The 16,793-nt window shown below is 40.0% G+C and overlaps 1 protein-coding gene across 8 annotated transcripts in view; it reads right to left on the reverse strand.

The window, feature by feature from the left end:
* The window catches only part of FBXO38 (F-box protein 38), a 59,317-nt gene extending 42,749 nt beyond the window's left edge, over positions 1 to 16,568 (reverse strand). For 5 of the 8 annotated variants that reach the window (XM_023739166.1, XM_004384923.2, XM_023739165.1 and 2 more), the window contains exons 1-3: positions 16,449 to 16,568; positions 4,566 to 4,754; positions 3,303 to 3,436 (exon numbers count right to left, since the gene is read on the reverse strand). In XM_023739166.1, coding sequence (XP_023594934.1) covers positions 3,303 to 3,436; positions 4,566 to 4,693 — 262 coding nt within the window. In that variant the 5' untranslated portion in view covers positions 4,694 to 4,754; positions 16,449 to 16,568. Of the gene's footprint in view, positions 1 to 2,380; positions 3,437 to 4,565; positions 4,755 to 9,195; positions 9,245 to 12,648; positions 12,678 to 16,448 lie in introns of those variants that run through there. The other 3 variants (XM_023739163.1, XM_023739164.1, XM_023739168.1) reach the window with 3 other exon arrangements.
* Between the last annotated feature and the right edge of the window lie 225 nt (positions 16,569 to 16,793).

The raw sequence follows: 16,793 nt of genomic DNA on the forward strand, positions 1-16,793 counted from the left end.
ACAAGAAGCCAGTTATCTGTGCTCCATAGCAGGAATCAACAAGATGGGAATGGAGAGAGGCAGGTTACTTCCACAGCAGGAGCTGCTGGTTAGGTAAGCAGGGAGACTAGTTTCATACGGATGGTATTTTATCTATTACTGGGGAATTTTTTTTCTCTTTCTTAATGGAGGATGTCAGAAAGTCAACTGCCTACCAACTAATAGTAAATATAAGTATTAACTCTCAAAGATAAAAATGAAGCCCCAAATGACTTAAGTCTTACATTATTAAAGTTTTCAAAAGTTGTTCTATTCGTGCAGGGCTAGTCTAGGTGATATGTTAGTTTCAGAATCACAAAACTAAAGAAAGGATCTCAGAGATTACTTGGTGTGGTGCAGTGAATGACTTAATATGACCCTTTTAGCCACGCATGGTCTTGTAACTCCCACACAATGACTGGGTGTGTCTATGTAAACAAGGTGCTTGTGGCCCACCAAGGGATTAGTAGCTTGCTAACAATACAAGTAAGGTACACGGAACCCTTGGGGGGGTGGCTGTTGTTGCAAGGTGCTGCCGAGTCAGTTCCGACTCATAGCGATGCTCCGTACAACAGAACGAACACTGCCTGGTGTACGGAACTCTAACAAGGTGATTGGTCAGTTTTGTCATCCTGGTGGGCTTAAAAAGAGAGTCAATCCCAGAGCAGAAGGGGGACCTCACTATCACCAAGAAAGAGTGGGTGTGGAGCGCATCCTTTGGACAAGGGTCTCTGTGCTGAGAACCTCCTAGACTCAGGAGACAAAGAGTTGTAACACCAGGAAAGTGTGAGATGGCAAAAAGCAGCAGCAGCAGAACCAGGAAACAGGCAAGAGATGGTGTACTGGGCTTCCCAGTCTATGAAGCTAGGCTGCTACAGTGGGCATGATGACCCACAGAGTAAGAGAGCTGAGCGCCTTCGGGCAGGAGGCTTGCTTGCAGCTTGCTTGCGGAGCGGGGTGCCTCCAGGCACCTGGCACGGCTAGGCTCGCCAAACAACACAGCAAGAGCTAAGCGCCTTTGGGCTGAAGCTTACTGGTATAGTTGGGTATTTCTAGGCACTTACTGGCAGAGCCAAAGAGCTCTGAAACACTTGCCAGAGCAGGGCAGAGGCCAGGCCAAGAGGCTGAGAGAGAGGCCTGCCTATGGGCATGGCCAAATAGCTGTCCGAACTGAAGAACTGTATCTTGAGTCGTTTCTGATCCTGAATTGTAACCTGTTACTTCCCTAATAAACTCCATAACTGTGAGTATGGTCTGTGAGTTCTGTGTGGCCACTGCAATGAATTATCGAACCCAGCAGAGAAGTAGAAAGTGCAGTAGGAGGAACGGCTAGTGTCAGAATTGAGGTGTGTTTGGCCTCCACCTTGTACATTATCAGTTTTGGGCTGATGCTGATCTTGATTCTCTCTCCTCCTCCTTGTGAAATTAGACAAGGTCAGACACCCCCCACCCCCCGCCATGATGCCATTTCTACACTTGGACTCTCTAATCATAATAACTATTTTTTATAATAAACTTTGTTGACTGAGTCATTAAGTGTGCTAAGCATTTGATAAGTTTTCTCATTTATTCTCACAAACCAATGAGAAAGGTGTCACCTCATTTACAAATATAAAGACTGAAGTTCAGAGAGATTAAGAACTACCAAGGAGCAGAGTCAGAATTCAAAGACAAGTCTGACCATTGCCAATGTCTATCCACTTCTGTTGAACATTACACTGCCTCTCACCATAAAATGGGAGCAGTTCTTTACAGAGATGGTGTGAGAATTCAGAGATCACATACAAGTACTACATAATCACTTTAGTTGGCATTACTATATAAGGGATCAGGGTTTAAGCTCCAGAAAGGAGAAATATGCCAGGGTTACATCACTGTAGGGTTAGTAAGATCTTATTCTAGGCTAGAGACTGTTTGTTCTTGTTCTTTTCTATTCTTTGGAGAGATGTGAAGCTTTGGGCTGAAAAGTATTTATTGCAGTTTGAAAGAAGTCAGCAACATGCAGATAAATTCTTCTCTAATTTGACAAGGGGCAGATATATTAATGTTAAGATTGCATCACACGGGCGCTGTGCTACCCTGCCTCTTTATATACTGCATTAATCCTATCTCCAGAATTCCTGCTAGAATAATCTCTGCTTGCTTAAGCAAATCTAATGTAAGGAACAAGGCAGTCATTTTCACACTGCCCCATTTTTTCTCTTTCCTGCTAGATAAGATCACTCTCAAATAAGATGAATCCTTTCCCTTGGGATGGCTTTTTAAGTACTTGAAGACCATTGTGCTTTGTCTCCCACCAAGCTGAGTTCCAGCCTCAGGTCTTGGCATTGTTTTTCACAAGAGGTGCAAAGTTGATAATTACTTTAGCCAAATAATAGTCAGGTTACTGATGACCCTCTTGAAAGGATCTAGCATCTCAAACTGCACAATATTCCAGTATCCCAGACACAGTGTAACCTCTGCAGAATGGAACAAGATTATTATCTCCTCAGCTCTTTACTTCTATTAAGCTCCCACTCCCATCACATTTTCAGTCTCTTAATCTGGACAAGATAGAAGAAAAGATGGTTAAAAAAGATTCAAACTTGCTGAACAACAATAACTAAAGGGCACTAATTAATGGATTGGTGTCAATTGAAAAGAAGCCTCAATTGGCCTTTAATTTTAATTCTTTCAGCCAGTGCTCTGCTTAGCTGAAGCCATCAACTTTCTTTTCCAATGGCCCCTTCACTTGAGGTCAATTTATTATGGTTAGGCTGCTGTGAGTTCTTCACCTGCAAGGCCACTGTCTTATTTCATAATCTCCAAGACCCACTATAGGTCTCCTTCAAGTGGTTAAGAAAAGAAAGTCCCAGAAGTGCAATTTCTGTGGCCTACTAGAGTAGCTTTACAAAAATAGATAAACACTTGTTTAAGCAATGGTGCAGTAAAGGTAAATAGGAAAACTATGATGAAGAATGTTACCATTCACCAGAAAACCTGCATCATACAGGATACTTGGTCTAATATTAAGCAAAGGCTCAATAAGTGTTTTCCAAACATATATTTTTGGAACAGGCTGAAGTAATCTCTTAAGGAGCAGGAAACAAAAAAGAAGCAGACCATTAAAACAGTAACGATTCAGGTAAAATGCATTTTACTAACCTATACCTTTAAGTTCTAATTTATAAAATCCTGCCTCCCTACTTACATGGTGACGTTCAATGCCTTTGAATGTTTGATAGGATTATTATTACTACTTTTGAGTAGGGGTCTACTGTGCCTTATAAGTTAAATTCACTTACCACTTGGCATGTATTCCCACCACCGCCCTGCACAGAGATCCACAACCCTCACAACTCTCAGATACAGGGTCACTGCTTCCTTTAGCTTCCGGGAAAGACATTCCATACACATGATATCCTGCAGAGGGAGGTACCTTTGTGAGAGAAAGAAACTCATATTTAACAGCAGGTAAGCACTTCCTCTCACCAACAGGTTATTTTTTCCTTTCTCTACTCTTCTACCCCTTGAGTGAAATAAGATCAAGGCACAAAAGATTCTCGTTAACATTCACCGGGTTTTAAGGTCAGTATACATAAGGTTATACAGGCTTTTACTATCAACAGGTAAGTAAGCAAATACTCAAGCACATAAGGTCCAAAGAAAATCAAGTATTGAACTATCTCCATAGGGCATTTGATAAAATCTGCCTTTTTCCTTTTAAGGTTTCATGGACAAAGAAAATCTAAAGAAAAATGAAAAAAAGAAAGGAAGGAAGGGGAAAAAAACAGAATGAAAAAAGAAGAAAATCTCAGTGTATTTCAAAGTATGATAAAAAAAATAAGATCAGAAAGAAATGATCAATTTGAATATGGCCAATATTCCTTAATCTTACAGAATCCATTTCCCGTGTAGGCAAAAAAAAAAATTCCTCTCTCCCTCTCCACACAACCTGCTTCCAAGAAACTACTACACTCTCCATTAGCAAATATGTGTAACTTTACAGGACACAATTTCTTTTACTAGATTTTTTTACCTTTTAAGTCACAAACTGATAAAAGTATTGCATAAGTATTAAGTAAGAACACCTCATATGAATTACAACTTCCTCTTTTCCAACCTTCCTTACAGCTCTTCCTTTCTGAAACTTTCAAGTAACCTCTATTTTTGTTTTCTATTTCCAGTAACGAATATATTTTGAAAGATCAGAAAATCTCTATCTCTCTTGCAAACAAAGTACTTTAATAACAAAAGTTAACATATCCATCATCAGTCAACAAAACCTCCGAGAAGCCTAGAAATGTTATACTCTAGAGCAGAGCTGTCCTATAGAGCTTTCTGTGACAAAGCAAATATTCTCTATCTGCATGTCTATGCTGTCCTATAGTCACTAGCCACATACGGCTGCTGAGCACTTGAAATACAGCTACTGCAACTGAGAAACTAGATTTTAATTTTATTTAATTTAAATGGCTATAACACCAGACAGCGTAGGTCTAGGGTTTAAGGTTTGCTCCTATTTATACGTTCCAGGTAGGTGAAAGTCAAGCCAAACAAAATGTTACCTAAAGATATGGCAAAGCACTTCATGTGAAAGTTGATTCATATAGTCCTTTGTTTCATCTGGTATTGTTTCCTCTGGGATTTCACTATTTATGAGACACGTTTTAACACTTTTCTTCCGTGGCCCCATTAGTGCGTTATCTTCAGTATCAAATAGCAAGTCTCCCTTTGGTTACTTCAGTTCAGAGCTCCTGAAAGTAAGCAGAAAATAAAGGATGAAGAAGCACACCAAACTCCGATGCAGAAATTACCCTTATAAGACCTAGGTAAAACAATGTTTATTTTAAAATACAGATACATCAAAACCAAAGAGAAAACCAAACTCGCTGCTGTCGAGTCGATTCTGACTCATGGTGACACTGTGTGTTACAAAGTAAAACTGCTCCACAGGGTTTTCTTGGCTGTAATTTTATAGAAGCAGATCACCAGGCCTTTCTTCCATGGCACCACTGGGTGGGTTCGAACTGCCAACCTTTAGGTTAGCAGTTGAGTGCTAACCGTTTGTGCCACCCAGGGACTTTTGACAGACACAGATCAGATATTGCTATTACAATGGTACAGACCACATTTAATTAATTCTGTGCCAAAAGACACAGAACATCTTCCTGTTGACAATCATTAGAGAATATACAAATGCATTATTCAGAATGAATGGAAATCAGGAGTCCTGGATTTTAAGTTGCACTCTGTTGCTCCCTAGCTAATTTATTCAATTTCTCTAAGGGTCAACTTCTTTATATACAAAGTAAGACCACTAAACTAGGTAACGGAAGCTCCTTCCAACTCCATAAACTTGTAATTCTAAGAATGCTCCTAACACAGTAAAAGAAGGTAAAGGGAGACTTTGGGGTTTTAGTCCTGGATCTGACACAACTATTTTTATGAACTTAATTCAATCTTTTAAATTCTTTGTGCTCTCACTTATAAAGTGAGGGGATTAGACTAACTCAGTGGATCACAGACCCTTTGAATTTTGATAAAAACTACAGACCTCCTCCGGAGTCCCTAGTTGGTACCAACAGGTAAGCACTCAGCTGCTAACTGACAGGCTAGAGGTTTGAATCCATCCAGAGGCACCTAAGAACGAAGGCCTGGTGATCTACTTCCAAAAAATCATCCATTGAAAACTCTGTGGAGCACAGTTCTACTCTGACACATGTGGGATCACCATATGTCAGAATCGACTCAATGGTGACTGGTTTGGCTGGTTTATATACATTCTCAAAAAATAAACACAATTTTATATACAATTTCAGAGGGAGAACAAACTCATATTTAGCTGGTAAGGAGAAAGAAAAACACACACACAAGAAAGGGGGCTGCTACTAGTCTGGGGTTATATATGTCTATTCTTTATATACCAGTACAGTGGTTCTCCATCAGGGAAAATTGTGCCCTCATCCCCCTATCCAGGGGACATTTGGCAATGTCTAGAGAGATTTATTTTCATGGCTGGGGGAAGAGTGCTACTGACACCCAGAGGGTAGATGGCAGGAATGCTGCTAAACATGCCACAATGCACAGGACAGTCCCCCCCAAAACAAAGAATTATTGAGCCCAAAATATCAACAGTGCCCAGGCTGAGAAATCATGTATTAGTGTAACTCTGCAAGCATTGATCCTGTCTACTTACGATACTTGCTTCCTTAACTTCTGACTGAAAAGACAATTTGCCTCAATTTTAAACAAACAGTACTAAGCACTATGTTAGTAGTATTTCCAAATGTGCAAATTAAACATCATGATATAACTGAAATATGTATTTTATACATATCTCTATTTGGGTATTTGTCACATTCTAACAAAGTTACTTGTTTATAGGTTTATGTACACAACTAAATTTTGAGTTTCTTGAGGTTACATTCTATATCTTATCCTTCTCTAAATCCATACTCGTATGTATAGAGACTGATGTATACTAAATGCTCCATATATCTTCACTAAATTAATCAGTATTTCTGGTAATTAAGCCTCCTGGACAAAGTCCAAAACAGAAACACATTCTATTATGCTGTAGATAAAGCGATATTCCCAGGACATGGTATTACAGAAGATTTAATAGTGTCAAATGACCCATGAAGCTGAATAAACACCATTGATCTTCCCTAATGAAACAAAATTGCTAAAAGTGATTATCTTGTGTAAAATACTGACAGAAGCTCATTTTCCCACAAGGTATTTATTTTTGTCCTTCCTTACAGTACTTATATTTTGGGCATTTCACCAAAAGAAGGAAAAGCAAAGCTAAGAAAACATACTAGATCTTAAATATTATTCTTATAGAATCTATAAAGACTTGTTTTCCTGTGGGTCTGCTTTCCCCTCTAAATTTGCACAATAATTTAGAGCTGGCTATAACAGATACTGACATGAAGCGGATTAAAAATTGTATGAGACCTTAGAGCTAGTTCTAGAAGCCAGGTGTTTTTCCCATCATGACACAGGGTCCCCAATGGCATTTTAGGCTATCTTGAATCACAAATGCGTTTTCTCTAGATTGTAAATCTGAAGAATTACCATACTACTATCATTGTTTTTCTTCTGCAGATAGTATTAACAGCTACATGGCTTGGATTTCATGGGGATAATTAACAACTAAATGAGATACCTGGAATAGAGGCACAACTAAAAGCTCAACTGTCAAAAGAATGGGACAAATAATGCCAGTCTGCTACTAATGAAAAGTACAATTTAAAAGCCTATGTGATCCAGTGAAAAAACACTTGCAAAACATATATTTAATAAAGGACTATTATCCAGATTTTTTAAAAAAAGAACTCTTACAACTGATTAATAAGATAACCTGGGGGACTTCCAGTTTTCTGTCTAACATGTAAAGAGCATGGAACTCATTACTCGCATTGTTACAAGAAAAATGCTGAAAAACTGAAAATCAAGAACTATGCTGACATCCGTCAGAGAACTGGGATCAAAGAGCAAACCACCACCCTGAAAACTGGAGATACAGTCAGATAGAGAAAATAGCAGGTGTGGGGGGGCCAGAAACCTCCACTGGACCCATCATGAGGTAGAATATTTAAAGGGTAATTGACTTAATTGCTGAAGACAGAGGATGAACTAGCTTGACAGATTAAAATCTCCTGAAGGCCCAGCCTTGGAGGGGAGGGGGAAATACTTTGGTGAATTTTCCTCCAGGAGCCACACTAGCTTCTCCCTCTGTGAAGAAAAATCCCCTAGTGCATCCAGTAGGGGAAGAGAAGAAAACCATTTTAAAATATGCTCAAACTATTTCACCAGAGCCCAACCAACTTGGGGAAAAGTAAATACCCAACCACACTCAACTCTAGTATTCAAAGTGGGAAAAGGGAAATACCCAACTCCAGCCCCCTCTTGCCTTCCTGTCTCCCATAAACCAAATACCCAACTCATAGCAACCCCACAGGGTTTCCAAGGCTGTAAATCTCTATGGAAGCAGACTGCCATATCTTTCTCTCATAGAGCTGCTGGTAGTTTCAAACCACTGATCTCTTGGTTAGTAGTCGATCGCTTTAACCACTGCATCACTAGGGCTCCTTTGTCTCACATAAGGGGTGAGAAAAATAAAAAGAAAGGAAAAAGCTGAGAAGCACTTGTTAAGGTCACAGCTCAGGGGCACAGGCTCACTGAAAGACTGGGATTTAGTCATAAGATCATAGACCACTTCCCATCTCCCCACATCTTACCATCACATCAGTAAGGATCCTGTATGATAGCATGGGATTACAGCTAAGAGAACTACAAGACTCAGACCCTATTTAAGGAGTCTCTAGAGAAACCCAAAAACAACAGGAGAGACAAAAACAAGGGCACCAGAGGAAAATTTAGCCTCTGAAATCTAGAGCTGTTGCAAACAGTAAACACAGTCTAACTCTTAGTCAGATAAACCTATAACCTCACACAAAAGGCCTATTTACCTCAGTGCCCTTTACCCTATACATCATGTCCAGATTTCAACAAAAAATTACAAGACATGCTAAAAGACAAAAAAAAAAAACACAATCTGAAAAGACAGGGTAAGCATCAGAACCAGACACAACTATTGCAGAGATTTTGGACTCCTGAGACCAAGAATTCAAAATAACTACAATTAATATGCTAAAGATTCTGATAAAAAGGTGGACAACATGAAAGAACAGAGGGGTAATGTAAGCAGAGAAATGGAAACTCTAATAAAGAATCAAAAGGAAATGCTAGAAATAAAAAACACTATAAAAGAAATGAAGACTGCCTTTGATGAGCATACCAGTACCTGGACGTGATCAAGAAAAAAGTAAGTGAACATGAAGCTATTTCAACAGAAACCTTCCAATCAGAAAAGCAAAGAGAAAATATAGTGAAAAAAAAATGATACAGGATATCCAAGAACTGGGGGACAACCTCAAAAGTTGTAACTTTCATGTAAGAGAAATACCAGAAGGAGATGAGAGAAAGAAACTGAAGAAATATTTGAAGTAATAATGACTAAGAATTTTCCAAAATTATTTTGACAGACACCAAACCGCACATCCAAGAAGCTCAGAGAATACCAACCAGGTAAATACCAAAATAATCTACACCAAGGCATGTCATATTCAAGCTGCAAAAAATCAAAGAAAAAGAGAAAGAACCCAGAGAGGGGAAAAAACACCTTACCTATAGAAGAATGAGAAAAAGAATTACATTGGATTTCTCTTCTGAAACCCTGAAAGCAAGAAGAGCATGATGTGAAATATTTAAAGTGTTGAAAGGAAAAAAAATCATCAGCTTAGCATTCTGTATCAAGCAAAATTATATCTCAGAAGTGAAGGATAAAGACTTTCTCAGGCAAAATTTGAAGGAATTTTTCGCCAGTAGACCTGTCTTGCAAGAAATGTTAAAAGAACTTCTTCAAAGCAAAGGAAAATGAATATAGGTCAGAGACATGCATCTACATAAAGAAAAGAGGTGTGATTGAGAATAAATAAATGAAGATAAAATAAGACAATATATAATTTCAAAAAGTAGGCAAAAGATTTGAACAGACATAACAAAGATATATATATCACATATATATAAAATATATATATGATATATATATGGTAAATAACGTGACAAGATGCTCAACATCATTAGCCATCAATGGGAGACCATGATATACCTAGTAGAATGGCTAAAATTAAAAAGACTGAGCATATTAATTGTTGGCAAGGGGGCAAAATGGTATAGCTACTTTGAAAAACCGTTCAGCAGTTTCTTAAAGAGTAAAACGTATCTACCTAAAGATCTATCCCACCCGTGGGTATTTACTCAAGAGAAATAAAGATATATGCCTACACAAAGACTTGAACACAAATGTTTATAAAAGCTTTATTCATAATAGCCAAACACTGGAAATAACTCAAACATCCAACAACTAGTGAATAGATACGAAAACTGTGGTATAGCCATATAGTGGAATATGAAATACAATAACATGGATGACTCTCAAAAGCAATACCCTAAGTGAAACAAGCAAGACACAAAAGACTACACAATGTAAGAAATTCTAGAAAAGGCAAAACTACAGTGACACAAAACAAGCCAGTGGCTGCCAGGGCCTGGGGATGGGGAAAGAGGATTTACTGCAAAAGAGACTAAAGAAATGTTCCAAACCTACAGAACTGTGGTGGTTATATGACTGTAAATTTCTCAAAACTTATTAAATTGCATACTTAAAGTTGGTGAATTTTATTACATCTAAATTAAACCTCACTAAGGCTTATTTTAAAAACAAACAATAAAGAATATGTGAAAGGAAATAAACCACTATTCCTTAATATTTGAGAGTGTTCGAATGTGCACAAGGCAATACATAATCACAGACTTTCTTTTAGAGATCTTTCCTTTTGCCTAGTTTTGTTAATCAACACATAAGTGTAGCACCTTGATTGACAAATTGTCTGGGAATAAATATTTTAATAATGGTGGTCCAGATAACAGAATAGTTTACAAGAAATTTTGATCTCCTTAGCACTGGTGAGAAGCCCTGGTGGCACAGTGGTTAAGAGCTCGGCTGCTAACCAAAAGGTCGGCAGTGTGAATCCACCAGCTGCTCCTTGGAAACCCCACAGGGCAGTTCTACTCTGACCTATAGGGTTGCTGTGAGTTGGAATTGACTTGACAACAACGAGTCTGTTTTTTTTTTTTTTTTAGCATTGGTGGCATTGGAAATGGAGACGGCACATGTAACTGGTTTACAGCTGACAGGAAGTTCATTCATGTATTCATTTATTCAGACATACATTCACACACTTATTTTGAGTGCCTGCTGTGTGTCTTGAGGGAGAAAGATGTTGTAGTCGGCTTTTGTAAAGATTACGGCCTTGGAAACCCCATGGGGCAGTTCTACTTTGTCATATAGGATTGCTATGAGTCGGAATCAACTCGACAACAATGGGTTGGCCCCTGTCCTTGTGGACTCTAGAGTCAAGTGGAAAGAAATAATCCTAACACACAAGAGCTCAGAATTCTAAATGGATATAACTACCATAAAGAAAGGAAAACAGTTCTGAAGCAAATAGATAACAAGGGGATCTGACTGAGACACTGATGGTTTTCCCAAGAAAAAGACTACTTAGATGATATCTGAAGGAAAATCAAGAATTAAAAAGGCAAAAAGGGGGCAGGGAAGGAAGGCAAGCATTCCTAGTAATTCTAACACCATGTGCAGAGGCTGGATTCTGGGAAGGAGCTTGCCTCTTTCTAGGTACAACGAAACCAAGAGGGTTGGGGTGCAGGGGGCAATGAGAGAAAGGGAGTGAGATGAGACAGAAACTTTAGTAGGACTCTCAATCCTAAATACGTTGGAACCACTAGAGAGTTTTAAGTGAGAGGAGTGCACTACACTTAAAGAGCTCAATCACCTCGTGTGGCAGAAAGTCACTGGGTGGGCAAGAGCCATACAGCACAGGTGTTCTCTGGGCTCACTATAAGGCTAGGGAACCCTGATGTCCCTCTCCTGAAAAGAAGGGAGGAAACTATGGTATACTACAAGCAGAGAACTGCAACAGGAAACAAACCAAAAAAAGGAACTCATTCTAGTTTTGCGATTTTCTACCAATGAGACTCTGGACAAGGCATTTAGCCTTCCTGACCCTCAGAATCCTCATCTGTAAAATAACCTTTTTGGTTATTCTAATGTCAAGGGTAGCTGAGAGAGAATCCACATAAGTATGTGTATGCCAAAATCTCCAAGCTATTTCTACTAATGATAAAGAAATTCTGAAAATACAATATATTGTTCAAAGGCATCCACTCCATTGATAGAATGGTTTTATTTGATATCTTATCATTAAAAGACATCAAAATTCTACTGAAAAGAGCTAACTACAGCAACTTTTAGGTCAGGAGAAGAGCTGAAAGAGGACGGCTGGGTTATTTCTATTTTCCTTCTTTTTTATAAAGTAACGGACTTGAATGAATATAATGGATGATCTTACGGTGCTGCTGTATTGTGCACCTATGCATCAATTCATGCCTAAGAATACTGAAAAATCGACAGCTATGACCCAGGTTAAGATAAAGAGGCAACTAGGTGAAAGCAGTGTCCTTTAAGCATCGTATTAATATCAGTGGTAAACTTCTGAAAAATTACCTGGACTCAAATTCAGAGAATTCTAGTCCTGAGCTTAAATCTAATCATGCTACAGTTGCTGTTTAACATCAGTGGATTTCTTAATCCCCTTTATGGATCAATTTTTCTTCCTCCCCCTACCATCAATTCTAATCCTTTACTACTAAAACTTTCTAAAAAGGATGCCATGCTTCTATTTTCTTACAAAGAATTGCCTCAAGAAAAGTTTAACCCGTACTCGATGACCTGTGGTTATCAATATGAATATGCATTACATTCTGTGGTGCCTACTCTCGGAGGCTACTGAAGTATATGAGATTCCTGGGTTCCTTTGCTTAAGCAGTGAATGGAAGCAAATGACTAGGCTGAGTGAATCTTAGTGTTTCTTATGCCTGTACGTACATGTGCGTGTTCTGATTTTTCTTCTCTTGTTGTAATGTTATTTCTTGCCACTCTCAGCATGCCTACCTCCTCCTGCACTCCATAGACCCCTCCCCAACCTTCCCCACACATACCTAATTTGCTGCTTGTAACCAGCTATGGCCTGCGAAAACAGAGAAGTAAGTTTTTACAATTGTGTGTAGATTAGCATCAACAGGCACCTAGAATGGGCCTAAAGAATTCTGCAAAGAGTAGGTGCATAAGCTATAGTGTACTGAATTTGTGACATCTATTTTGGCTTCTTAGAAGCTTACTTATATGTGTCCGCAACATTTTGGCCAACAGATCTCTTGAAAAGTTTATACTTGTTCCTCATTAATGTGCATATATATTTTACAAAAAAGTGATACACTCACCTGCTTCTCATTACATCACTGCTCACTTTTTCCTATTTACTCACCACCACTGCCCCCTCCCCACCAACATCAATGAATCTTTCCATCTTGATAGTTTCTGGAACTGCTCTAAGGTTATTTTGACCTCCTAGTCACCAAATCCAATCACCTCTTTTCAGTGCTCCTCCTGCCTGACCCGTTTGTAGCATCGGCCACTGCTGACCACTCCTTTGGAATCTTCTCATCCTTTGACTCGTACCTGCTTTGGAACCCTCTTAGTCTTTGGTTCTCAAGGTGACATTCTCTTGGTCCTTTTCACTACTCCATGACCACTCTTCAGTCTCCTTTGCCAATTCACCTTCAAACATCCTTCTCTCTGGGCAACCGTACCCATTCCTAAGACTTCAGCTACTACAAATACATTAAAAACATGGATTTCTACCTCCAGCTCCTACCTCTCCTGGGCTGGTCCTTATTTCCTCAGAAATCTTCACATCAATATTTTGACCATCTTTCAAAAATATTATGTCTAAACTGATCTCTCTCCACAATCACCCTGCACCAAAACATACACACACTCCTATTTTCCCTATTGTGATTTACCAAATTCCCAAACTAGAAACCTTGAACCCGTCCTCAATATACTGATCGCTCATTTCCCAGTCATGTGATTGGCTATTTGTATCAATTTTACCACAATACTGCTCTTGCATCCATTTGTACTTTCAAGCCTCTATCAACTCTCATTTGGACTGCTGCAATGACTTTCTAAATGATGTCCACCACTGTATTCCCAGGGCCTAAGACAAAGCGTAGAACACAGTAGGCCTGCAAGAAGCATTTAATAAATACTATACCACACTCCACAGGAGAAAGACGTGACAGTCTGCTTCTGAGAAGATTACAGCCTTGGAAACCCTACGCGGCAGTTCTACTTTGTCCTATAGGGTCACTATGAGTCAGAATTGACTCCACAGCAGCAGGGTTTTTTTTGGTATACCATATTCCACGCTGGAGCCCTGGTGGCGCTGTGGTTAAGAGCTCAGGCTGCTAACCAAAAGGCCAACAGTTCAAATTCACCAGCCGGTCCTTGGAAACCCTACAGGGCAGCTCTACTCTGTCCTATAGGGTCACTATGAGTCGGAATCGACTTGACAGCAACGGGTTTGCTTTTGGTTTTATATGCCACACTAAAGCCAAAGTTATCTATGATTGCATATAAGTGAAAAAAGAAAGATGTAGAATATGTCTAAAGTATGATATTTGGATAAAAGAAAAAGGACAAATAAATGCATGATTGTGTTTGCACAGAACATTTTTGGAAGGATACATGACAAAACATTAACAGTGGTGTTTGAAACGTGAAAACACAGATTTAGGAAAGTGGGAAAGGGATTTTTATTTTTCACCTCATATTCTCCATTGTTTGAAATTTTTAGATTGTCTATGTGTTTCTTAATTAAAAAAAAAAAAAATTAGTCTACAAGGAATCCTGATTTTTAGAGGGTTTAAAATCTTTCCAATCAAGTCTCAAGCCACTTTTCTAATCTCACCTTTCCATCCTTACCATTTGCCCTCAGGACACTCACTCCAGCTGTACCAACATTCTCACAGTTCCCCCAAACATATACTGATCTTTCATTCTTAATAAGCTATTACCTCTGCAATGTGTTTCTCTTCACTTTCTTACACAAAAAACTACTAATCTGTCTTCAAAAATCTAGCTTAAAAGTTAAGTCTTCTATAAAATTTTCTCCTGACCACAACCAAACCCATTGCCATTGAGTGGATTCTGACTCATAGCAACCCTAAAGGACAGAGCAGAACTGCCCCATCTTTTGGTTAGCAAACCAAATCTTTTGGTTAGCAGCCAAGTTCTGAACCACTGCACCACCAGGGCTCACCCCCTTTTTCGAGCTCCCTGATGAGCCTTTTTTGCCTGAAGAAATACCACACCACATCCATCAAGTTGCTCATATGGAAACAAACCCAAAAAGAAAATTATAGTGGTTAAAAAAAAGACCTAAGAAATCATCCAGTTCAACCTCTCCTATTACAAATAAGGAAAGTGAGACTCAGAGAGGTAAGTAGGCTTGCCCAGTATCACAGTCGGGAAGTACCAATGCTGAGGCAAGGATTCAGGTGTCCAACCTGTTTAAATACAGTTTTATTTCACTATTACCTTAACTTCCTGAAATCCAGTTTTTCCTTTTTCTCCTACAGTATCCCTTAGTATCATTTTTTTTTTTTAACTAATGATAAAGTGTGTACCTCTGGACACACAGTCATTTAAACAAACATAGAAATAAGTCTATAATCTTCACCCCAAGAGGACATTAGAATCACAGCATCACAAATTTAAAGAGAGCGAAGAGCCTTAGAGATCATCTAATCCAGTAAGTCTCAAAACTGAGTTACAAATCACAAGCACAGCTTTTTCAAACTATATGCCTATATAATATGTACCCTCCACACCTCACCTTTTTCCTCCCCCAGAAAATCATGGTCTTATAAAGCCATTATTTTATCCTTCAGTTGTGCTAGGGGAATAACAGGGGGGTTAAGAACTTGTGATCTAATCCAACACCCTCTTTTAACAAATGAGAAGTCTCAAATCTTTAGAGAGGAAGGGATGTGACTAAAGTGAATCAGCTAGTTAACAGCAGTGTTAGGACAAAAACCAAGGTCTCAAACCAAGGTCTCCTGTTTTCCACTTAGGTGCGTTTTACATTGCTGGTTTAAGCTTATAAAACCAAGTCTTCAGGAGAGAACCTTCCACTGCACAGGAACCTTGCAAAATGCCCAGTGGCCCTCAGCCGGTTTTGGTGTCTGGAAAGAAAGACTGCAGACATCTCTTATTGGTCAACTCCTGGCTATGCAGGGTTCAGAAAGAATATGCTTTTCAGGTCTGTCTCTAACGAAAGAGTCCCTGAAACGGAAGATGAGAATCAGGTTCTCAGAGCTGGCAGGGGTATCAGAGATATCCAACCTTCATTTGACAGACAAGCAAACTGTCGAACAGAGAGAATAATGGGCCTGGGGCAAGGTTACATAGTCTGTGGATGAGGTATGACTAAAACTCGGGGCTCCTGATCCCCAGGCCTGGCAGCCTCTCAAAGATGGACTAACTGCATCCTGACTAGGGATAGCCCCTCAGTACGCTAACAGGAATTTTTCAATTTACTGACTTAAACACTGATTTAACACTAAAATCATGGAATTCGTGACATTTGGTGTGGGAGGTAGCCCCAGATGTTGTTCAGTCGAAACACAGTTCGTTGAGGAAATCGAGGACCAGACGGGGTTCTATATGCTGGAATCTTTAGTTCATAAAAGATAGCAGACCCCGCAGCTAGGGCCTAGAAGGCCGGGAACCACAAACCGGACCCCTGCTCTCCCGGGAACGCTAGGCCCGAAGGGGCCCCGAGACTGAGGGCCCAGGCGGCCGGGCGCCACGGAGCTCCCATCTGTTGTCTCCACCCCGGCGCACGCACCCTGAGTTCTGCTGCCCACCTCCCGGCCCCAGAACCCTGCCTCACCTACGCCGGCCCTCCGTCTGTTATTGTGGTTGCGAGGGAGGGAGAAACCCGACAGACACTTCCCGCGGCCCCCACCGCCGCCACGCTTCCGCTTCCGCCGCCGATAGGGCATTTCCGTAATCTTGTCATCCGGGGTTGGGCCCCGCACCCTGTGCCCATGTTGAGTGTGGAATCAGAGCGTCTTGCCACGGCGGCCATGTTTAGAGTGGAGTTGCCTGGAGCTAGTCCTTCTTTCACGCGATAGCGTTGGGCGAAAGCGTTATGAGTCTGACGCCACTGTTACCAGTCGGGGACTCTGGTTTGATCCTCTGCAGGTTTGTTGCTCTCTGGCCTTGGATTAACCTT

Source organism: Trichechus manatus, unplaced genomic scaffold (genome assembly GCF_000243295.1).
Source record: "Trichechus manatus latirostris isolate Lorelei unplaced genomic scaffold, TriManLat1.0 scaffold00130, whole genome shotgun sequence".
Taxonomy (NCBI): Eukaryota; Metazoa; Chordata; class Mammalia; order Sirenia; family Trichechidae; genus Trichechus; species Trichechus manatus.